At 42.2% G+C, this 25,128-nt stretch overlaps 1 protein-coding gene across 7 annotated transcripts in view; it reads left to right on the top strand.

Annotated features, from left to right (window-relative positions):
* LNPEP (leucyl and cystinyl aminopeptidase) overlaps positions 1 to 15,170 on the top strand; it is a 58,947-nt gene extending 43,777 nt beyond the window's left edge. For 3 of the 7 annotated variants that reach the window (XM_062018090.1, XM_062018094.1, XM_062018091.1), the window contains 8 exons: positions 4,639 to 4,727; positions 5,952 to 6,132; positions 6,789 to 6,945; positions 8,338 to 8,522; positions 9,183 to 9,344; positions 10,061 to 10,201; positions 11,647 to 11,728; positions 12,931 to 15,170. In XM_062018090.1, the coding sequence (XP_061874074.1) occupies positions 4,639 to 4,727; positions 5,952 to 6,132; positions 6,789 to 6,945; positions 8,338 to 8,522; positions 9,183 to 9,344; positions 10,061 to 10,201; positions 11,647 to 11,728; positions 12,931 to 13,062 (1,129 nt within the window). In that variant the 3' untranslated portion in view covers positions 13,063 to 15,170. Of the gene's footprint in view, positions 1 to 4,638; positions 4,728 to 5,951; positions 6,133 to 6,788; positions 6,946 to 8,337; positions 8,523 to 9,109; positions 9,345 to 10,060; positions 10,202 to 11,646; positions 11,729 to 12,930 lie in introns of those variants that run through there. The other 4 variants (XM_062018092.1, XM_062018093.1, XM_062018096.1 and 1 more) reach the window with 4 other exon arrangements.
* Positions 15,171 to 25,128: the final 9,958 nt, after the last annotated feature.

Below are 25,128 nucleotides of genomic sequence, written 5' to 3'. Positions count from 1 at the left end.
CTTGTGAAACTTACGATGTTCAACAAGGCCAGGTGCATGGTCTTGCATGAGTTGAGGCTGAGGGGTGAGAGGATCAAGAACAGGGTGTATCAGTAAATGAAAAATTGCATGCGAGCCAGCAGTGAGCACTGGCAGGCCAGAAAGCCAGTTGTGTCTTGGGCTACATAAAAGTAAGTGTGGTCAGCAGATTGAGGGATGTGATTCTGTCTGTCTACTCTACTCCATTCTGGTGAGACCCAATGTGAAGTACTACATCCAGGTCTCCAGTCCTCAGTCCAATACAGACATGGACTTGTTGGAGCAGATCCAGAGGAGAGCCACAAAAATTATCAGAGGGATGAAACACCTCTCCTTTGAGGAAAGGTTGAGAAAGTTGGGGTTGTTTTAGCCTGGAGAAGATTTCAGAGGACCTTACTGCAGCCTTTCAATACTTGAAGGAAAGATGGGAAGAGAATTTTTAGCAAGGTTTAGTGATAAGACAAGGGCTAATGGTTTTAAACTGAAAGAGAGTAGATTCAGGCTAGATGTAAGTAGCAAATTTTTTATGATGAGGGTGATAATACACTGGAGCAGGTTGCCCAGACAGGTTGTGAATGACCCCGTCCTTATAAACATTAAAAATCAAGTTGAGTAGGACTCTGAGCAACCTGATCTAGTTGAAGATGTCCCTGCTTATTGCAGAGGGATTGAACTAGATGATCTTAAAAGGTCTTTTCCAACCAAAACCATGGGTCTCATTCTATGAACTCACCTCAACAACATGAAAATAAAGAAAAAAAAGTTTTCTCTCCTGTACATATATTCTTTTAGCATATTCTGCTTATACAAGTGAGATTTATGATTTGTCATTTTACACAACATGCAGTTATTGTAATACTACTGATATATTAAAATGGAGATAGAGATTGTTGCAGGCCATCTTGGGCATAGAGATTGTGAGTTCCTGGTGCACAAAGAAGCAAGGAGGAAGGTCAGCAGAACTGCTACACTAGACTTATGGAAGGCAGATTTTGAATTGTTTGGGAAGTTGGTTGCCAGAGTCCCTTGGAAGTCAGTCCTGAAGGACAAAGGAGTCCAGGAGGGTTGCACATTCTTAAAGAAGAAAATCTTAAAGGCACAGGCTCAAGCTGTCCCCATGTGCAAGATGAGTTCTGATGGACTTCAGAAGAAAAAAGAGTTTATGACCTTTGGAAGTAGAGTCAGGCAGCTCAGGAGGACTACAAGGGGGCTCTGAGGCTATACACTGAGAAAATTATGGGGCACAAGGCACAATTAGAATTTAAACTGATCCTTGTTTTAAAATACGATAGTAGAAGTTTCTATATTAGCAGAAAAGGGAGGGCTAAAGGTAGTTTTCATCATTTAGTGGATGAAGAGGGAAGCATAGAGACCAAGGATAAGGAAAAAGCTGAGGTACTTAATGTCTTCTTAGGCTCAGTCTTCAATGCTAAAACTAATTGTTCTCTTGGTACCTGGCCCCCTGACCTGGAAGACAGGGGCAGTGAGCAAAACAAAGTCCCCATAATCCAAGGGGAAACGATGTGTGACCTTAGATGCACACAAGTGTATGAGGCTGGACGAGATCCACCCAAGGCCTCTGAAGGAGCTGGCAGAAGTGCTCGCCAAGCCAGCAGTCCTGGCTAACTGGGGAGGTGCCAATGGACCAGAGGTTGGCAAACGTGACACCCATCTACAAAAAGAAATGGAAGGAGGTTTTGGGAACCTACAGGCCTTTCAGCCTGACCTCAGTGCAAGGAATGTTATAGAGCAAATCATCCTGAGTGCCATCATGAGGCACATACAGGACAACCAAGGATTCAGGCCCAGTCAACTTGGCATTGTGAAGTGCGAGTCCTGCTTGACTAATCTGATCTCCAAGGTGACTCACTTAGTGGATGAGAGAAAGACTGTGGATGTTGTTTACCTAGACTTCAGTAAAGCCTTTGATACCATTTCCCACAGCATCCTCGTGGAGAAACTGGCTGCCCATGGCTTGGCTGGACATATGCAAAGATGAGTAGAAAATTTGCTGGATGATGGGGCCCATAGAGTGGTGGTCAATGAGGCTAAATCCAGTTGGTGGCCAGTCACCAGTGGTGTTCACCAGGGCTCAGTGTGGCGGCCTGTTTTGTTCAGCATCTTTATCAATGATCTGGGTGAGGAGATTGAGTGCACCTTGAGTAAGTTTGCTGATGACAAGAATTTGGGCAGGTATGTAGATCTGCTTGAGGACAGGAAGGCCGTTCAGAAGGACCTGGAGGCTGGATCAGTAGGCCAAGGACAATTGTATGAGCTTTAACAGGGCCAAGGTCTGGGTGCTGCACTTGGACTACAACAACCCCAGGCAACTCTACAGGCTTGGGGCAGGGTGTCTGGAAAGATGTCCTGCAGAAACAGACCTGGAGGTGTTGGTCAACAGCCATCTGAACATGAGCCAGCAGTGTGCCCAGGTGGCCAAGAGGGCCAATGGCATCCTGACTTGTATCAGAAATAGTGTGACTAGCAGGACCAGGGAATTGATTGTCCCCATCTATGTGGCACTGGTGAGACTGCACCTCAAATACTATTTTCAGTTCTTGGTGTCTTACTACAAGAAAGATAATGAGTGCTGGATCATGTCCAGAGATGGACAACAAAGGTGGTGAGGTGTTAGGAGGCAGGGCAGACTTTGACCTATTTAGGAGGTTACTTGATAGAATCCCTTTTTGAAGAAAAATCAGTTCCCAATCAGTTTTGAATGGCATAAGAGACCAGTCAGGCTGGACACTTTTTAAGGGACCAGGAATAGTCCATCCCCATGTGTCATAAGATGAGCTGGAGGCCTGTCAGTTCAGTCCCCAGGAAGCTGATGGAGCAGATCATCCTAAGTTCTATTGCACAGCACATACAGGACAACCAGGCGATCAGGCCCAGTCAGCATGGGTTTATAAAGGGCAGGTCCTGTTTAACAAACCTGATCTCCTGCTATGACAGGGTGACCTGCTTATTGGATGAAGGAAAGGCTGTGGATGTTGTCTGCCTTGACTTTAGTAAGGCATTTGACACTGTTTCCACAGCAGTCTCTTGGAGAAATTGACTGTTCTTGGCTTGGATGGGTTTACACTTTCCTGGGTGAAAACCTGATTAGATGGTCAGGTCCAACAAGTCATGGTCAATGGAGTTAAATCCAGTTGGCGACTGGTCATGAGTGGTGTCTCCCAGGGCTCAGTACTGGGGCCACTCCTGTTTAATGTTTTTATTAATGATCTGGATGAGGGGATAGAGTGCACCGTTAGTAAGTTTGCAGATGACACCAAGCTGGGTGGAAATGTTGATCTACTTGAGGGTAGGGAAGCTCTACAGAGAGATCTAGATAAACTGGATCACTGGGCCAAGGCTAGTTCCATGAGTTTCAATGAGGCCAAGTGCTGGGTCCTGCACTGGGGCCACAATCCCCAGCAGTGCTACAGACTTGGGGAGGAGTGGATGGAAAGCAGCCAGGCAGAGAGGGACCTGGGAGTGTTGATTGACAGCCAGCTGAACATGAGCCAGCAGTGTGCCCAGGTGGCCGAGAAGGCCAATGGCATCCTGGCCTGGATCAGGAGCAATGTTGTCAGCAGTAGTGATCATTCCCTTGTACTCTGCTTTGGTGAGGCTGCACCTCAAATACTATGTCCAGTTTTGGGCTTCTCTCTTTAAGAAGGACATTGAAGTGCTGGAGAGGATCCAGTGGCAGGCTGCCAAGCTAGTAAAGGCTTTGGAGTACATCTCATATAAGGAATGACTGAGGGATCTGGGGCTGTTTAGCCTAGAGAAAAGAAGGCTCAGGGGAGACCTTATCACTCTCTACAACTACCTGAAAAGTTGTAGCAACACAGGGGTCAGTCTATTCTCCCTAGAGAGCAATAGAACTTTAGGAAATTACCTCAAGTTGCGCCAGGGAAGGTTCAGGCTGGATATAAGGAGGAATTTCTTTAATGAAAAGATTGTCAGGCAATGGAATGGGCTGCCCAGGGAGGTAATGGAGTCACCATTCCTGGAAGTGTTTAAGTGACGATTAGATGTTCCACTGAAGAGAAATGGCCTAGTGGTTGATAGGGCTAGGACAAAGGCTGGGCTCAATGATCTTAAAGGTTTCTTCCAGCTGAAACAATTCTATGATTCTCTTCTAAGGGTCTGGAGAACAAATCTTAGGAACAGCAGCTGAAGGAGCTGGGGTTGTTTAGTCTCAGAAGAGGAGGCTGAGGGGAGACATGATTACTCTTTTGTAACTACCTGAAGGAAGATTGTAGCAAGTTGGGGATTTGTCTCATCTCCCAAGTAATAAGACAAAATGGCCTCAAGTTGCAGCAGGGGAGGTTTATGTTGGATATTAGGAAGAATTTCTTCCCCAAGAGCATTATTAAACACTGAAAGAGGCAGTCCAGGGAGGTCATAATCACTATCCCTGGAGATGTTTAAAAGACATTCATGAGGTGCTTAGGGACATGGTTTAGTGGTTGGTTTTGGCAGATTTGGTTGGTGGTTTGACTCTAATCTTAGTGGTCTTTTCCAACCAAAATGATTGCATGATTCTATGCTTAAATTTAAAAAAAAAAAAAAAACCTTTCAAGACAACTAATATGTGTATAATACATATAATATTGCTTTCCTTTGCAGTTACCTATGGCATATTCCCCTCACCTACATAACTAGTAGCTGCAGCTTTAACCGTTGTTCTAATGCATATTTGCTGGACCAGAAGTCAGGTATGTAACTCATAACTTTGGTAGCAAGTTACTTAAGTGTTACGGATTATTGATGTTTTGGAGCATACTCTTGTGTAAGATGCAATGATGAAGGAGTTCATAGTCCAAAATAATTAGAGAGATCTGGAGGCAAGTACTAATCGTGTGTCATCATCAGATAGTTGGTTCTCTGTAGCATTATATGTACAATTAAATGTCAGGAATTGGGGCATAAGCACAAATTTGGAATTTGTAAAAGCCTATATATACTTGTCATCCAGTATATGCCTAAAATCTCTGAAACTATCTCTTCTTTAGAGAGTAATGAGACAATTGCTCTGCCACTGTACTGAAATGTGAGGAAGTCACTTTCCACTGAATTATAGAATCACAGAATCATAAGGGTTGGAAGGGACCTTTACAGATCATCTAGTCCAACCGCCCTGCCAGAGCAGGGACATGTAGAGCAGGTCACATGGGAATTCATCCAGGTGGGTTTTAAATGTCTCCAGAGGAGACTCAACAACCCACCTGGGCAGCCTGTTCCAGTGTTCCATCACCCTCACAGTGAAGTTTTTCCTTATGTTTCTTTGGAACCTCTTACGTTTTAGCTTGTACCCATTGCCCCTTGTCCTATCAGTGGGCATCACTGAGAAGAGCCTGGCTCCATCCTCCTGACACCTGCCCTTTACTTATTTGTAAGCATTAATGAGGTCACTCCTCAGTCTCCCCTAAGCTAAAGATAATTGACAGGTTTTGGTGGTAGTTATAGAATCAACTGAAATGAACTTTTTGCTGATACTTCTCTTCTTGTCAGCTAGATGGTTGACTTTGAAACTAGAGTGTGGCCTTTCATCTGTTTAATGCTGTCTCCCTTTATAGCTTTATAAGTTGTATGTAACTGCTGTTTACATAGATGTAAAAGTGGGCAGAGAAGTTATTTGAAAGGACGATTGGACAGAGAAATTAAGATTACTGCACTAAGTAATTAATTGCATAGGTACAATTCAGGGCAGATTGTGATTCTGTTCATTCAAGCAGAGGTAGGAAGGAGGAAGAAGGACAGCCTGGAATTTTGGAGCCTTCTTGTGCAACCTCTATATTGGCTATTCCTTCATCATAGTAGAGGGAACCAGTGTGTGGAAAAGAATTTATTGACTATCTGGAATCAGTCTACTTCACAGATTTAGATTTGAAGGAACAGTTGCTAGTGTTTGTTTCTGTTACTGATTGTCTATCCATTAGCTGTCATTGAACTTCCAGAAGAGGTGGAATGGATAAAATTCAATGTGGATATGAACGGCTATTACATAGTGCACTATGCTGAAGACTGGAAAACACTTATTTATCTGTTGAAAAAAAATCATACCATGTTGAGTCCTAAAGACAGAGCTAATTTGATCAACAATATATTCAGCCTTGCAGGGTAAGACTTTTGTATTGGAAAACATAGATAATAAGAGCTTAAAGGTGTTTGTCAAGTTGAAGATCACTTAGATTCTAGAGAATACTGTTTCAGAGAAGTTCTAATTCAATCTTTACTGTTGAAATTTTTTAGCATTCACTAATTTTTATTTTATTTCACTGATAATTCTGTATTTCCCTGTTCTTTATAGCAAGACCCATTTATTTGCATCACAAAGAGTGACATGATGGCTTCCATTTCTGGAATACAGTGTTTTCTTTAGTGCCTGTTTTCCTGTGCTCTTTCAGTAGGCACTCCAGTGAAGTTAACTAGATCCCTCTTTTGCATTTGCCACTGCTGTCAGGGCAGATCAGGCTGATCCTTCTGAATGGCACCTTTGACAGCTGCTTCTGCTTACTGTCATTTATACTTTCATACATCATTGTCACACTTCCTTACCTATTTTCATTTTTGTTAATTGAGGGTATTTTAGTGGCCATTGTTTTGTTGCTATTGTACTAATGTACAAAAACCTCTACATCTAAAGTGTTTCTTATTTTACTCCATTTATTCACCTGTTCCTCCGTTAATATAACAGACAGCGTAACTTCTGATCTTGTTTCAGGAAGTTCTCTTGTTTGGAAACTATTTTAATGTTTGTATTAATTGACCTGTAGTCTAGGAAAAGAGTCTCTGGAGAAAGCCTTTGAGCTGATTAATTACCTAAACAAAGAGAGCAGCACTGCACCACTCACTCAAGCTTTGTATCAGTTGAGTCTTATATACAACCTTTTAGAGAAAAAAAGTGAACAACAGCTGGCAGCAAGAGTCATGGTATGTCTTAGTTTTCTCTAAGTTATAATTTGAAGTAATTAACATGACATTGTAGTTATCGATAAAGGTAATTATCTTTTTAAGTATTGACTGTTAAACATATTCTGTAATCTCACAAAGTTGGGTCAGGATTCTAGATGGTTGCCAGTTTTGTCTGCATGTGCTGAGTAGTAGCAATCTTTTACCGAAATTATAACTTTTTCAGATCGACTTCCCCAAACCCACACCTCTCTACCTGCAATGTTTTATAGGGCTTATAGTGCAGTGGGAACACAGTGGTGTCTAGGAGTTTGCTATAGTAGCTATATGGATCATTGTAGTACAGATAAGTAATTAAACAAAGTGCATGACACTTTTTCTGGTACAAAGATTATTTCCAAAATTATTAGGATAGATTAACATTTATATCTATTTACTTTGTATAGAGGCAGTGGGAAAAAACAAAACTGTTTCTTGTTAAAATAGGACCCTGTAGATAGTTGTCATTGTCCCATTCCAGTTGTGTAATAGATTAATTAACATGATACAGTGTTATAGATGTAGCAATGTAATCATTATAGTCTCAGTTCTTGCTGAAGAAATGTCTTTCGTTTCTCTCTTAACTTTGTTATTATGAAGTCTCCTTCATAATCTACAGGTTTAATATGATCCCTGCTGCTTTATACTGTGGAACATCAGCAAAGAGATTTAGTGTGGAAGGAAAATTATTAAATTATTATATAAAATAGCGGATATTTTTCTTTAATTAACAGTAATTAGTGAGTTCTTATAGAAACTTATAAGAAACAAAAAGACCACTACCGTAATAATTTTCCTGGCATTTATTCAAAGGTTTTACAGGTCTGCTATGATAAACAGCCCAAGTTATGGTTTGTGATGCTGTGTGTATGAGGTTACATTTAAGTTCAAGTGTTTCAGATGAGATGTAGTAGCTGGTCAAGTACCTAGCTGTGATTTTGGCAAGCTACAAAACTACAAATCTAAAGGGCATTCCGCCTATAGATTGGTTGAGTTGTTTGTGTGAAACTAAGGTGTTAACTGTCACTTGATGGAGTTAGAAGCAGTTAAACATAGAGGAACTGTAGTTAGTTGAGACAGTGAGCTATTCACATACAAACTGTATGTAACTGTAGCTCAAAGAGTAGTCTTCAGTTTCCATGTGCAATTTAATATGTAGACCTGGTCTATCTTTCAGAGCTATAATTGATATTAATTCATATAGATAAGAAATGGTATATGTAAACTGGAATAGGTAGAGGAAAAACTACTATGTTTAACTTCCCCAGTTCTAAAACATAACTTTTTTGTTTGTTTGTTTTTTTAAACTAACTTTGTATATAAGAAATTGTCTTGGGAAAAATAAACTATTGCTAATAGTTTTCCCTGCTTTAGCACAGAATAGAGCAACTACTTGGAGATAAAATTGATCAGCAGCGTTGGACAGATGATGGGAGCCTGTCTGAACGAGAGCTCCGGTCAACACTACTAGCTTTTGCCTGCACCCATGATATCAGAAACTGTAGAACAACTGCCACTGAGATGTTTGAGAACTGGATGAAGTCTAATGGAACAATGAGGTACCACAAAAACTGGACTTCCCCCTCTTTCATCTACCTGTTTTCCTGTTACCTTGCCACCATTGTTTTTTGGGGAAAAAAATAAATACAATTTTAAAAAGGCCCACGTCACCAACAATAACTGAATATTGATAAACCACTTCATTCTGTGTTTTACTGTTCCTCATGTAGAAGTAATTGCTGTTTAAGATCACAGGGACAACTGTTCTAGAATTTAAGGCTTTGCAGTCTCATTAAGTGCCACTGTAGAACCAGCCACCAGTGGCTCTGTCTGCATTTCCTAAGCTGTGTGCACAAGGAGGGTTATTTAGTGGCAATGTCAAAGCATCTCTCTTCATTTTGAAGAATTTGTTCTGCTCTGGATTCATATGTGTTTTGAGCCATAGAAGATTAGTCAGATTTTTATGCAGTTTACTGTGTTTACATTTGACTGATACAATTTGCTTTTTCCCAGTGACTTGAAGAATTAGACTGGCATGAATTCAGGCCGACAATCATACAATTGCTACAGAATTAAATTGCTTAAGAGAGGCATCTTTTTCAAGCTAATCTTTTAATTTTGTGACTTTTCTTCTTTCTTTTCTCAGATCAGCATTTTTATGTCCCCCTTTTGTTTGTCTGGGGTTTTTGTTTTGTTGTTGGCTTTGTTTTTCCTTGTAGTCTGCCTAGTGATGTTATGAAAGCCGTATTTACAGCTGGAGCCAAATCTAGTGATGGCTGGGAGTTCCTTCTAATGATGTACACCTCTTCATTTGCTGAAGCAGAGAAAAGCAAAATGATTGAAGCCTTGGCCAGCACAGAAGATGTCAGAAAGCTGACTTGGTATGAAGGAGCCAAAAAGTTGTATGCTCTGTAAATTAAAAGTGTTAAAATCTTCTTTGAAAAAATGTGTTGCTTTTTTTGTATTGTTTAAAAAAATTATGATTGCTAAAGAAAATTATCTGCAAGTTTTTATCTGGGCTTCTGTAAACGTGAAGGTCCTGATACTTTTTTCTTAAAAGTAATTTACAGAACAAAGTAGCTCAAAAGCCAAATTCTGGATACACATAAGGGAAAATCAATTTCAGTTAAAAGCTTTTCACTGCTGGTAACACAGTATTACAAGTTTTGTGGTAAAGGTAACAAAATTGCAGATCGTTTTATGCCATCTTTAAAGACAACTATATCTTTATAACCAAGATAATAACTAACTGGTATTTTGCTTTGTTTTGAGTGTTTTCTTCCCTTTCCCCTCCCTTCCCTTTCCTTCCACCTCTTCTTCCTCTCTTAACTTTGCAGTATCTTCTGTTTTCTTTATTAAAGTGCAATTGAAAGTGGAAGTACTTGGTTTAGAGCTAAGGTCACTCTGACGCTTGCAAACAAAAGCTTAAAAAGTACACTGGCTATTAAATGGAGAATTAGTGTGTTCCAGGTACCAGAAGTTGCTTGTTGTTTGATGTATTATATATTTTTTTCTAATTTGGGAGTATCATGTGAATCATGTGCAGATATGTATAGACATTTTTTTCACATCTCTTTTCATATGCTTTGTCTTTTAGGCTAATGCACAACAGCCTTGCAGGAGAGGTTATAAGGACACAGGAGCTTTCACATATCATAGCAACTGTTAGCCAGAGTTTGCCTGGATATTTGCTGGCCTGGGACTTTGTCAAAGAGAACTGGGAAAAGCTTACACGAAAGTAAGGCTTTCTATATAGCTGAACTCTACACTAGGTTCACAGTTTTTTATTAAAAGAAGTTTTTTATTAAAACTGTAAAGCCTGCTTTAAAATCTGATTTTACAGAAATAACCTGGAATGTAAACTTTGAAGTGTCACCAATAGTTGATGGGGACTCACGGCAATTATAAAAAATCTTTGAATTCCTATTACAGGGATGATGTCTGCAAGATGATTGCTGTAGATGGATAATGTTTATGTGAATCAGATGCATTCAAAAGCAGATCCAGGGAATTCATTCAGCATTTGTTTTTAATGCCTTCTTACAGTACTCCCAAAGCCAGATAACCAAAAACACCCACTTGCTTTAGAAGTGTGTTCTCCTTACTGGCATTGAAGAGTAGCCAGCAGGAAAGCTGGTCTGCGAGTCTGCAAAGATAACAGTATATGGAAAAGTGTATTTCTAAATCCTGATTTTTATTTTAAAGAGTTTCATATTGCTGAAAAAGCTTCTTGTGGATTAAAGTTTCTGTTCTAGCAAGCTTTTAATAACCAATATCTCAAAATTAGCTTGACATGAAATCTAGTTGAAAATTCAATTACTGTAGAGTTTTGGAATACAGCCCTATTGTGAGTGGAGTGAAGCACTTCAATCCTAAGAGAGAAGTAGAAATGTTTATATCTGAATGATTACTATAAGTAGACAATCAATTGTTTGTATCACTTAGCCAGGACTTCAAAGTTTCAGTGCACTTACTGAGTATCTGATATGATAAGGATTCTCTCAGCCTTGAAGAGTAACCTTGAGAGATGTCCCTGCTCAAGGGAAGATAATGATGTCCAGCCCACTGCTATGCATGAGAGCTCAGTGGATTGCGATCTGTCGACTATTTATGGAGTAAAAATTAACAACTACAGATATTTTCTTTCAGATTTGGCTTGAGTCAAACATTGACCATCACTGTGCTGAAGTGAGCATATTGTTTATAATAGCCTTTGCCTGTTGTGCTGTTATCTGTCTCTCGTGAATCCACTTTAGGTGGAATGCAGTCATCATGACCAGACCCATCTGTTAAAAGAGCCACTGGTGGTTATTGCTTGAGCAAGGTTACAGGAAGTAAAAGGTCAGGTTCCAGGGCCAGGAGGGAGCACAACACTACAGTACCACCAACACAGGTCATGATATTGAGCATGTGGTGTCCATAGTTCTTTACTGCTCACTGTGATAGACATTTGAAAATTGTCCATGTCTTCTGCTGTGAAGTTTTAGAGAGATTAGGGAACTGGAGACTTGTACTTCTAAGGCTTCGTATCTCTCTTGGAAAATAAGATATGTAAATGAATGTGTGTTTAATGACGTTCAACTACTAAACCAAAAAAAAATAGAAATAAGAATGTGTGCATATACTGAACCCACATCTTAAAGTATCCAGTAGTTAAAAATAACTTATTTCTTTGTATTTCAGATTTCACCTAGGCTCATACACTATCCAAAATATTGTTAGTTGGTCAACTTCTCAGTTTTCAACTAAGTCGCATCTACTTGAGGTTGGTGGCTTAATCTACCAGAAAGGGGTATTTTCTAGGTTTTTTTCTAGTGCCAGTGCTATTTTTAATAAATGATGTGTGAGGAAAACACAAGTTATTTCTGTCCTTGAGGCCCTTTTGCAGGGATATACATCTGTTACTTTCCTTATTTCATACATGGCAAATACATATATAAACATGTTGCAGATTACCTACTGACTCTGTGGCAGAGTTACATACAGAGTTAAACGTAGTTATCTGTTCATAATGTTTTCCTCTTCACTGGAACGTGCTGTCTCCCAAAGTAATTATTTGGTCCAGGTAGAATTTTGGTCAAGATTTTGTAAATGAACTATGTTTTCTGCGTCTCTGCAATATGAGTGCCCTTAATACAGCTTTATAATGTTTTTACTGTTGACAATCCCAACAATCCAAATTGAGAATCAATTAAGAGCTATTTAATAACTACTAGAAGTCTTCCCTAAGAGGGTCCTGAAGTTGAGAATAGTTGAGTGTTGAGAATAGTTTATGGTTTAGACTAATGTTTTCATTCAGATAATTTTGTAGAGGTAATTGTTTATTGTTGCCATTACCGGCAACGTTGTCAGGCCACCTGAACAGATCACTCAGCTCACCGACCTCTGAGGGGACAAGACCACTGCATACTCTGTATGGATGATGCTTTGTTCCAGCTTTATTGCTTGCGCTGTGTGCTTATATCTGCTAGCACATGCACCTCCTTTCACTCCGTGCTATGCCTGCCTCTTCAGTACTCTCTGCCTCTCCCATCACAGCTCAAGATCTTCCGGGCGCCTACAACAGTTTATTGGTTTGATCTATAAGTATTTTAAGTGTTTCCATTGACAATGACAATGATGAGTTGATATGAGGGTCATTCCAGAGCACTGAAGAAGGTTGTTTGCAACTCTCAGTTCTTGTAGAGCAAGGCTCTTTTTCCAGAACTTCTGGGGCTCTATGATTGCTCTGGGTTGAATGTAATAGAAGAATTAATGTGTGTTGGTGGCATAATTTGTTGAAACCAAATGCTGCAGTTCCCATGAAAAACTTGTATTTTGGTAACTCCATTGAAAGGTTTGCTTACTGAATAGATTCAAACGATTCTCAGGAACAGATTTCTGATGTGTGTCCTTTGTTTCTGAACCTATTTATGTGGCCCATGTTGATTTTAATTAAAGTGTTACTTTTCTTTCTTTGATATGCAGGTGAAGTCATTTTTTGAATCAAAATCAGAGGAGAGTTCGCAACTGCGTTGTGTAAAAGAGGCAATTGACACAATTCAGCTTAATATCCAGTGGATGGAGAGGAACTTTGTAAAGCTACAAGAACTGCTGTAATGTGCATAATGCTGTGGTGTGTCAGCTATTTAGGAGCTCTCTAGACAGTTGCTGTGTTTCTTTTGCAAAAGGCAGGGTGAAACCATGCATCACTGCAACGTTGCACTATTAAGAAGGCTGGATAGCTCAGGGCATGTCTCAGATAAATTTTTATTTTCCTTGGAGCTTTTATTAGCAAGATATAAGTATTTATTCTAAAACTGTTTTAATCTGTAGACCAAACATCTGCACAAGTGATTAAATATAATTTTATATTTGAAGTATATGTCCTTTCATTCAGAATTGTGTTATAGTTTCTTAGCAGGGGGTTAATATTTGCAGGTAGGGTCAGAAAAAAGGGAAGGTGTTACCATAAACTGTAAATTCTTTGCACACTGCTTGTTGAACAGTTTATTTTTTTTAATGCTAAGCTGTAGGTGGTTTCCAAATTTGTAGCTATAGAAGCAGTTGTAAAACAAAGTCATGCTTCAGATATATAAGTAGTAGTGGATCTTTGAAGTACGCCTAAGTTTGAGGTGAAGTAAATAATTCAGAATTGATTTAAGTTTGGATTTTTTATATTCACAATATATTTTAAGAATTACAGACACTTTGATGTATAAGATGGATAGGAAATGAAAAAACAGGTAGCAAAACCAAGTGTTTTATTAGAGGTGGGATTTCCAGAAACACCGATGTGACCTTGAAACTTGTACTCTGAATTTATTAGACATTTTTGAGAATCCCAGTCATTAAGTTTTAACTGATTTTGCTGTTTTGATCTCTGAGCAACTGCATAAAATTGAAATTTTTTCAGTTTGGCTCATCTGTTTGACTACTGAACTGTGCCCTTTTGACTACTGGCTTTTAATTTCACCACTTGCTGCAGAGGGTCTACAATTAGTAGACGTGTCAGGTACTTGATTTGTATAAGGTTCTGGTTTTTCCTTGATAATTTGCATGTCACAGTACAATTTTTTAACATCACACACTCGTAATAACATTTTAGTTTTATAATAGCTTCTTGTTTAGATTTCAATGATTTGCTGTTGTGAAAATCCTTGTGACACAAATCTTCAAAGTCTTTTAAGGAAGAGGTTCTAAAATCCTAATGTGCTATGTTAGAAAGGTGAAATGCCTACTATGCAATCTGCATCTCTTTCAAAACCATTTAAAAAGCGCCATTTTTGAGATATAGCATACATAGAACATGCCAGAGTAAACATATCTTTCTACCGGGAGATCTGTTCTATTTATTTCACTACCAATCCACCTTTTGTGGATTCATACAAGCAGATTCAGACCTATTGTCTTGTCATTGTCCAATTATGTGTTCAGTTAGAAACTATGATGAAAGCACTAACAATTAAAAGCTGTATTATTTAAGTGAAGCTAATTTCAGTTACAGTAAAGTCTGAGTAAGAAAAGAGTTTGAATTAAATTAATGGACTGAAAAATTTGTCACAGGATAATTCAAATTGAATTCTTTAATTTATGAAACTGCAGCATTAGCTGTGTATTTGTTTAGGAAAAGCGTTAAGCTGTCATTGCTCAAGCCATACCATACTTTGGTCATCTTTTCACATCTTTTCCTGGAAAAGAAACTCCTTGTTTTCCAGCTCACACTGCAGATGTCGTTTTTAACCTTGAAATTATCAGAAAGGATATTACACTATAAGCATGTACAAAGACTTGTTTGGTCAAAAGGCCAAGAAATTAATAGTTTTTACATGTGCTGAAGAGGGAACTGACAGTATGAGCATTGGAAATAAATCATACTTCTTTATAATTGAGGAAATTAGAATTATAATTGTGTTGGAATTTTTGTACAGCCATGTGTATGACTTCACATGTGTATGTGAATTTCGTCCTTTATTGTAAATTGGAATCTCTACAGAAATATTAGCTCTATCTTTGCATATTTACATGTGTATATATACATCATCTTTTTCTGTTTCCAGTCACTTCTTCATATTCAGCGAGAAGTCAGTAGTAAATTTTCACTTTTCTATCCTTTCTGTCCCCTCACATGAGTTTTCCCTCACCCTTGATTGTAGTATAAAAATAAAATTTAAGATGGAAGTTGTGGAAGAAGATCCCATCTTCCTCCTGGTGTGGAATTTCAGAAATTTAGTATTGTATTCAAATACTTTAATGACAAAGTAAACAGCACGAAGCTGAGTTTTAGCCAGCAAACTATACCAAGAAAATTTGGAAAGTTGGGGGGGTCGTAGTGGAATTATTGAGTAATTTTTCATTTCATTATTTGTTGCATACTTGTACTTTTGGTATGTCAGCTTTAAATTGTTTTTCTGTCATGAAGTCTCTGACACTTAGAAATTGTGCTGGAGGCCTTTTTCCATGAGAAGTGCTTAAATGTACTGCTCCCTTTTTTAGTAGATTGGGAACTGATTTAGACTGGAATGTCCAAGACCTGGTACAAGACAGACAGCCAACTGCTGAGAAGGCTCCATTTTGGATTCTTTGGATCATAGGGTGAGGAGAAGAGTTTGGTGTAACAGCGTCATGAAAGGGTGTCATGAAAGGGCTGCTGAGGGAAGGTGAGGGCTTACAAAAGCTTTCAGTCCTGAGCACTTTTTCTTGGGAGCCATAGCTGCCAGTGCCCCTGTGGGGCCTGGGTTTGCTAGGTTGGGATTTAGGTGAGGGCTTCAATATAGGTACAGGATACAGAACAGAGCCCCATTTTTTGTGGATTTGCAAAGGGGCTGCCAAAAAGCTTTCAGTCTTGTCCGTTTTTTCCTGGGAGCCACTGCTGGCATGGCTCTGTTTTGGAGATGGGCTTAGGGTAGAGTGAGGGTCAAGAAAAGGATTAGAGTTAGGTGGAAAACAAAACGCAAAGCCATGGTGTTAGGAGGGGGCTGTGAAAAAGATGCCAAGGTAAGATAAGAGCTGCCAAAAGCTTTCATTCCTGGGTACTTTCACCTACTTTTGCTTTAGACCATGAGATATCTTGTTATACCCAGATTCTGATTTAGGTTAGTGCAATAGTACAGCTTTGCCATAAGTGCAGGACAAGACCAGAGCCCCAGTGTTTGTGGTGCTGTGAAGGAGCTGCCAAAGGAAGGTGGGGTCTGCCAAAGGTTTCAGACCTGGCCACATTTTCTAGGGAGCTGTTGCTGATGGAGTTTGTGATGGACCTGTCCTCTGGCTAGAGATGTGATCATGGTGCTGATAATGTGCAAGAGCAAACACAGGAGCCCAGTGTTTGCTTGACAGTGAAGGAGCTGCCAAGAGCAAGTGAGGGCTACCAACACCTTTCAGTCCTAGCTACTGGTGTTCAGAGGCCTAGGCTCTGGATGAGGCTAAGGAAGTAGGTGAGAGTTAGACAGTAGGGCAACCACAGAGCCCCAGCATTAGTGGGGCAGTGAAGGGGCTGCCAAGGGAAGATGTGAGCTGCCAAAAGCTTTCAGTCTTACCCATTTCTGCGAGAGGAACACAGGAGGTACAGGAAAGGTGCTAAAAGTTCTCACCAGAGCCTTTTCTTCTCCAGAACTCCAACTCGCTCTGCCTGTCAAACATGATATCTTTGGAGGGAAGGCCTAATGGAGAGTGGAAATAATAATGGAGCCAGAGTGTGCTAAGGCATAGAGCTGTCCTGCACACAGTTCTAGAGAACTGGAACAGCCCAGTCTGCTCATCACACTCAGGATGGTTCCTGTGTGGACACCATGGCCACAGGCATCTTGTGTGGTTCCATCTTTAATCAAAAAGAGCCATTTTCTTCACTTCTGCCTGGCCAAGGCCAGCAGCAGGGTGTCCACAGGGTCAGTCTCGATGTTGGCTGTCATCTTGAAGATCTCAGGGTCAGCATGATCTGAGTTGCCAGGGACAACACTGAGAGTTTGATGTCTTTCTGCAAAAGTTGGAAGACTGCCACAGCAGGAAAGAGAACAGAGTTGAAACCTATCTGCAGAGACCTCAAGGTATCCCCTCCTGAACCAGCACGAGGCAGCCAGCACTGCTGCTGAGTCATTGGAGTGCAGCCCTTTTGAGTCCATTTTTTTTGAGTGTGGGACAGTGAGGCTGTGCCAAACCCACTGATTCTGCATCAGTGTTGGGACCTGTTCTGTTTAATATCTTTATCAATTATTTAGACGAGCAGACAGATGTCGTGGTTTGGCCCAGCTAGCACAGCAGCACCACGACAGTCTCTTGCTCAGTGCCCCCATTCACCCCCACCCTCGTTAGGATGGCAGAGGCCTCAGCAAAATGGGAGTAAAAAGATAAGCAAGGTTGTTGTGGATTATGACAAGGGCAGGGAGGGCTCGCTGGCAATTACAGTTCTGGGCAAAACAGACTCCAGTACTCGACTTAGAGAGGAAAGTAAGAAAGTTTATTCTACAAGAAACAGAATGGAATAAAAGCAAAAAGGGACTAGGATGATGAGAAAATGACAACCAACACTTTAAGATCTCCCTCCCCCATCCTTCCTTTCTCCCCGGACCCAGCTCACTGCTCCCGATATCTCTACCTCCTCCCCCCTCAGCAGCTCAGGGGGGCAGGGAATGGGGGATGTGGTCAGTCTCTCACAGATGGGCTCTGCTGCTTCTGTCTTCTCAGATGAGGACGACTCCTGGCATTCTTCCCCTGCTCCAACACAGGGTCAATCCCCGGAACACAGTCCTTAATGAACTTCTCTGGTGTGGGTTGTTCCCAGCAGCTGTGGCTTCAGCCGATACAGGGTCCCTCACACGGGACACAGTCCTTAGTGAATATCTCTGGCGTGGGTTCTTCACCGCGGTTGCAGTTTCTGTAGTTACAGGATCCCTCTCTCGGGACAAGGCCTCTTCTGGGCATAAGTTTAATGAGCCGCTTTGTTGTGGGTTCCTCCCCACAGTTACAGCTGTGGATATTGGGTCCCTTCCTCGGGACACGGCCTGCTCTGGCCATAGTTTTACAGAAGAAAATCACTTCCCCTGTCTCTACAGTGAAGTGAATTGTTGCCCCTGGTTTGGGGCTAGCTTTAGCAAAATGAGTTTCTGCCCCTGATGTGGGCTCATTATCAAAATGAGTCTCTACCGCTGATACGGGGTCTTTAAAGAAATGAAAATAAATCTCAGCTTCACCAGCTCTCTCCACAGAATACAGGGGAGTCTCTGCTCCAGCACACCTCCTCCTCTCTTTCCTCACTGACCTTGGAGCCCGCATGGTTGTTTCTCTCACTGTTCCTGCTCCTTGCACCACCACCAGCCAGAAGAAAAAGAAGGGGCAGAAGAAGGAAAGAAGATGGAGGAAGAAACCTCCCCTTCCAGCTTCTTCTTAAAAAGTGATCGTGGAGGTGTCTAACTGGCTCAGCCCCAGAAGTAGGTCTGGCTCTTAGCTGGGGAGAGTTGCAACTTCTTACAGGAGCCATCTTTACAGCCCCTTCTCCCTTAACAGAAAAGGCTGTCATGTCAAACCATGACAATAGAGTACACCCTCAGTCAGCCTGCTGATGACACCAAGCTGAGTTGGTGTCTCCTCTGTTTTAGGGCAGGAAGTTTCTTCAGAGGGACCTGGACAGGCTGGATCAATGGGCTGGGGCCAACCACATGAGGTTCAACAAGGCCAAGTGCCAGGTCCTGTACCTGGGCCACAACAACCCCATGCAACACTACAGGCTTGGGGGTGAGTGTCTGGAAACCTGTCTGTCAGAAAAGAGCCTGTGGGTATTAATAGCCAGCTGAACATGAGCTAGCAGTGTGCCCAGGTGGCCAAGAAGGCCAATGGCTGAGGGAGGTTCTAACCCACAGCAAGGGCAGGAGGCCTAAAGCAAAGAGTTACATACAGAGGGAATAGGGACATCAGGAAGGATCGGGAAGGATGAGAGGCACCTGCCTCAGGTGTAGGTGTGCAAATGCTCAGGGCCTGGGAAACTCAAAGTGACTAGGACCCTGCGTGCAGTCACACAACTACAATGTTGTGGGAATAACTGAGAGGTGGGAAATGACCCTCATGGCTGGAGTTCTCTGGTGCTATTCAGATAAGAGAGGAAAGAGGAGGCAATGCCTTGTCTCTGAAGGGACAGATCAGATCTATGGGACAATCAAGAGTGCATGTGGGTCAGAAGCAGAGGAGAGGCAGTGCTGTGGTGGTAGCAAGCCGTAGACTGCTCCACTAAGAGGATATGGATGGAGTCTTCTTGAAAGCTGTGAGGAATTTCTCATATCCCACATCCTGATTCTCATGGAAGACTCCTCAGAGCTGAGGAGGAAAGCACAAGAGAAGAGCCAGCACCAGCTGCTTCCACTGCTGTGGTGCCTAAGGAGTTCTGAGGATGGAGCTAGGCCACAAGTGCTGTGGGTAAGGCTTTGCTGTGACATGGGAGGAGGCTGCAGAGAGGATATCATTGTGCCTACAGCCAGGGAAGAGCAGACTCCCAGCAGAGGGTGGTGGGCCACCTCTGACTTCCCCGAGGGAGATGGGCACCTTCTGTGCAATGTGCTCAGGGCCTGTCACTGAGATGAGGACTGTCTATTCACAAGTGGATCCTCCCTTCCCTCCAGGGTGAGGAAGACCTCTTGCAAACCCCAAGACCAGACCTGTAAGATTGTCTCCAGCTCCATGAAGCAGGAAGCAGGAGAGCTGAGATGCATCAATGTCTGCAGCATCATGTCCATGGCATCCAGGGTTCGTAAGGAGGACAGAGGGTTGTGGCAGTCTTTCTGTGGTCTGTGTCCACCCTAGAGATGGATCTGAACACCTGTTACCAAGGAAGGATGGCCACGCTCTCTCATAGCATCCAGGAGTGTTCTGGGGACAGATGAGCTGCTGTGGGCAGAGCAGCCTGCAGCACTGGATGTGGCCAAGCCCATAAAAAAGGGATAAAGACTGTGAAAGCCAAGCTGAGACCCCATCCTTTCTGGGCTGGAGGGACTTGGGCCTCCTGTAGCTAGCATTTGCATCAAAGTAGAGCTTATTGTTCAGGCCTGGTATGTCCAGTTTTGGAGAAAGAAAGAAGACACTCCTGAAGCAGGCCTCTAAGATTTTCTTTTTGCCCTCCAGTACCATAGCCACTTTGCTGCAAAGAGAGAGAAGGGTCTGCTGGACAGTTGTGCTAGGATCTATGCTTCAGTCATGTGGGCACAGACATCTGGAGCAGGAATTCCTAGAGGAATGGAGGATGTGCAGGGGGCTCTGCCAGAAGGCACCTCTTCCCTCCTCAGCACAGCCTGGGCTAAAGGGTGGTCCTGACATGAGCCTCCTGCTGCAGGTAAGAGCTGTGACATGGCAGGGACCTGCAGGGTTCCTCTGCCTTCTCCTGTGCCTTCCAACAAACTGCAAGCACGGCAGATAAGAGGTGTTCAGGTGGCACCTATGGGCCCTGCCTGGATGCAGGATGCCCTTGGCCAGGCCCAGGACTATGGGCTACACAGAAGTGACAGACAAACCCAGCACTGGGCAGCTACCTCAAGGTGGTGATGGCAAGCATGGCTTGCTGCCGCATTTCTGCCTCTAGCTGATCCCTGGACTCCTCTTCCAGCAGCGCCTGCAGAGCACAGCTGCCGTGAGACCTGGTAGCCGTCAGCACTCAATGCCAGCAGACCCAGAACCAGGCAGTGGGGCTGGTGGAGACCCTCTGCCCCCACGGCAACACTTGCCCCCCTGTGTGCCCCCTGTGCTGGGCTACCTGCTGGCAAGACTTCTCAGTGGCACCTGGGGCCCCTCGGGGCAGCTCAGGCTCTATGCACAGTTATCCCTGCCCTCCCACTGTCCTCACTACCTATGGTCCTTCTCAGACTCAGATGGGTGTCCCCTCACCTTGGTGTTCTTTACCAGCTCAAATCTGTGGTATTACATATTCAAGATCTATGACAAGCCCTGGAGCCTGTCAGTTTTGCTCAGGGTGCAGGTGGTCTCTAGGAATGACATACTCTGGGTCTCCTCCTGGCAGCCAGGGCACAGACAGACAGACAGGAAGTATGAGTATCTAGACACATGGCCAGCAGGACTGGAGCACTGGAGCTGCAGTGTGGTGCAGACCTGAGGAAAGTAGCTCTGCCCCACCAGCAGCCCCATGGCAGCCCCAGCAGCAGGAGCTGGGGGTCCTGTCAGGAGACAGGAGCACAGCTGCCATGGCAAGGACCATGGTTACCTTTTCTGAGCTCTTGTGAAAATCCTGGATGAACTGTATGGATTCTTTTTCTTCTCTGTACAGAGTAATGGAGGGAACACCAAATATAGGAGAAGAGCAGGGCTGTAGAGAGGGGCTGAAGGCAAAGATGAGGAAAGAAAGGAGCTCTGCCCTCCATCTAGTTCCATGGTTGTTCCCCTGGTGCAATCTCCCTGTGAACGTCTGGGCCAGAGCATGCCTGGCACCAGATGAGCTGCAATGCTGGAAACAATTGTTAGACATCTTCGCTTTGGGAACTGGACTCAGCTGAGAGTGAGAGCATTAGGACTCTTGGGGTACAAGGAAAGCTAATAACCCCGGATTTCTTGGGCATTCTAAGTCATCCTAAGAGAAGCTTAAGGCTAGCAAACACATTCCTTCTGTAATGAATATATAGGTCTAATGAGTCTAGAGGTCTCCCCAGAGCCCAGATCTAAAAGAATGTCCATCCAGGTTTCCCAAACAGAAAGTAAGAAGAGAATGCTCTTTGTTTATCCTCATCTTCTCTTGGCAGCCTGTTCAAGTGCAAAAAACCCACCAAACCTGGGGCATTACTTGTTCTTTACCACCCAGTGAAACTCTAAGGCTCTCTTCCTACCAAGAGAACATGTCCAAGATGGGATACTTTTACTGACTATTCCTGAACAAAAGGTGTAAGAACAGAATCCTGTTGGCAGCCTCTTCAGATCAACACAGGGCCTCTGTACTTTCTTCAGCTTCCTAGTGATACACTCAGTTTTGTGTTCTAGTGAGAGCCCAGCTCCAATACCACGTAAGCGCAGCAAGTGCTCTCACAATGAATGTTCAAAGACTAGTAGCTTGTTAACCTCTCTCTTCCCTTGGCTGTTCTTCAAAGCCTCATCACCAAAGCCTCACTGGTACTCTGCATTTGCTTCACCTCATAGCAATCCCTCATGAGTTAATCTAATCTAGCCAGAGTCAAAATCCCAAATGAAAAACATCCCAGTTTTCCACACAGAAGGTGTAAGAACAGAATGATCTTCCTTGCCTTCACCTTGCCTTTGTAGCCTCTTTGAAGCCACATCAACACTGGACCCCTGCATTTACTGGGCCTTTGCATTTACTTCGCCTCTTTTTTCCTTGATTTTTCATTCTAGCAAGAGTCCAGTTCCAAGAACTGCCATCAAGTGTTCCCTCATATTAAATAGACGTTTATCCAGTATTCACACACAGAAAGATAAGAATGCTTTTCCTTGCCCTCACATTGTCTTGGCAGCCCTTACCCTCTCTTGGCAGCCTCTTAAAGACCAAACAAGACCAGTTCTTCATTCACTCTTGTCTGGAGTTTGACTGGGATAGGGTCAATTTTCACAAGAACCTGGGAGAGGGCACATCTGAGACAGCTGACCCAGGCTGGCTGAGGTGGGATATTTAGTACTACACCGACTGTCATGCTGAGTGTAGAGCAAGGGGGGTTTGGCCAAGAGGTGCACAATAGGAACCACGATTTTCAGTCAGGACTGAGGGTTGAGTTCCGGGTGGTAAGTACTTACTTCAGTGTATATTCCTTTTTTAGTATTACTGTTACAGCTGTTTCTTCTCCTCCTGTGTCATTCTATTAAATTGTCCTCATCTCAGCCCATTAAATTTTAGCTTTTTCTTCTGATTCTCCTCCCCATCTGCTTTCAGGAGGCAGAGAAGTGGGTGAGTAGTTGTGCAGTTCTGTTCATGGCTGGGCTTAAATGGTAACAGTCACTTTTGGTGCCCAATATAAGTCTCAAAGAGTTGAGGTAATGCTAGCTCTGACCAGACTGTGCTTTAACAAAATCTTCATATGTATTCCTTCAATTAGTCACTGGCCCCAGTGTTGGTTTATTTGTTCACATGGTGGTGTTAAGTATATTGTTTTATGCACTATGTATTCCCTGCAGTGCTATTCATCACCTCTAGGAGAGGGATGAGTAACATCATTTTGTTGTATTGGATATGTTGACTGATGTCACGGGGTTAGGCTGGTGTTTGTATGGGCACTTCCTCTCAAAATTAATTAGTAATTGTACCCAATCTATAGGGAGTGCAGAGGGGCATAATTTCTCCTGCTCTTTAACCCCCACTTTCTTCGTCAAGCTAATTACAACAGCTTCTGAAAAATTTTAATACCCGTGGTATGTTCGAGCTAGCATGCTTTCACTGCTTACTCCTGTTTCAGGTCTTAATTAGGGTTGCAAAATTTATTTTTAAGAGTGTCACTCAAAGATCTATCCCAAGATACCCTCAGGAAGTATGGAAAACACAGCAACAGGCACTGCAGCTATTTCATCCCCCATGACAAACACTACAACTACTGCAACCTCAGCACTGCAACTATTCCAGTCCCTGCAACAGGCACTGCAGCTCAACCAGACAACCAGCCCGTGCTAGTACCAGTTGCACCTACACTGAACAAGAAATGCAGGAAAAAAACCCCAGTTCACTTAGTAAGGGATGAACCAGGGCCATGATAAGACTAGAACAAAGAGACAGAACCAGAGGTAATCACCAGATTCCTATCCCCGAATAAGCTGTGAAATCTGCAAATAGATTTCATCCATTGTCCAGACCTCTGAAGACTTCATAAATTTCAAGAATTCTGCTACTTTGGAAAAACAGGCTTAATATATATTAAGCTGTAACTTTGAGGATTAGTTCCTCTTGCCTAACTCATCTCAGAACAGTCTCATGTGGCAGAGTAAATGAAAATTGTTAACTTATAGCCATCCCTTATAATACATTTAGAAAAGTTAATGGCTGTTTTGAATTAACATTTTGAAAATAAACAGCAAAATTTTCCATTTTCTTTTTGTCATTGTGCCAAGTCAGACAGCTGTTGCATATTTTTTTGAATGAATTATCAATATAAACTGAAGGTTGCACACCAGAAGAAGTCATTCCCTGTGAGAAATTCTAAATTAGAAGCCAAAAAATACATGCACATCTTAGCCACAGAACAGTAACCCAAATCTCATTAAGCTGTCACTTGAACCAGTCTTGTAATAGATCAGAGACCAGAAACTTAGGTCCTCAGCATTTAAAATGGAAATGCAATTAAATCCACTTTGCTTGCTTTCCTACCCATGCTAACACCAGTTCTAGCTGTATCAGGAACCAGGCACACATACCTTGACTGCAATCACCTGAAGATATAATCAGACTTCCTTATTTGCAAAAAACAGACTTTCATGCAGCCCTGATACTACAAGGACCTACTGACTAACATCTCTTCACTGACCTGCCATGGTTTTAAGACCATACACAGATGCTGGCTGAGGCTAGCTTTTATATTGTTCCAGAGAGAAGACAAAAACTTTAGTCTCAACACAAGAGCATGGTGCAAGACAGGATAGAGACTGTAGCTCTTCAGCAGGCTAAGACATAAATAAACGATCAGGTGTAACAGCCACACAGGGCAAAAAACAGATAGTATCCTCATTAATTAAAAATAAGCAAGTATAAGATTTAGGATTTTCCAGACTACAGACTGGTAATTTAAACTCTACCAAGTCATCCTTCCCTAGAAGGGCTACACCTCACATCTCAAGCATAGATAGAGTGGATAGGTTAAAAAATAATTTAGCAGATTTTAAACTCCTCTTACTTCAGTGTTCACAAACACTTGTTTATTCCATTTTTAAATATAAACACAATTTATTACTAGACATAACTTGCTTAAAAAAACCCAAACCAATCTACTTCTGTGTCTTCAGATCCCAAGGACATAGCATAGTAAAAGTCATAGTAATACTCTTGGAAAGGGAAGTTTGGGAAACCTCATCACTTTATATAAAGTTACTAGATAGAATTAAATCTATTGACAACTGTGCAGCCACATTAAAAATCCTTGCCAGGCCTGTACAACACTATTATTATTACATATTTGTCTGGGAAAGATTTTAAGTGATATCTGGGATTAAAGGAAAAAATAAATGAAAATTGCTGGCTTCAAAGAATGTATATTCATCACATGGACTACTCAT

The sequence above is a fragment of the Colius striatus genome, chromosome Z, assembly GCF_028858725.1.
Source record: "Colius striatus isolate bColStr4 chromosome Z, bColStr4.1.hap1, whole genome shotgun sequence".
NCBI classification, from domain to species: Eukaryota; Metazoa; Chordata; class Aves; order Coliiformes; family Coliidae; genus Colius; species Colius striatus.
Note: the sequence above shows the minus strand (reverse complement) of the source record. Positions and strands in the feature narration are given on the sequence as shown.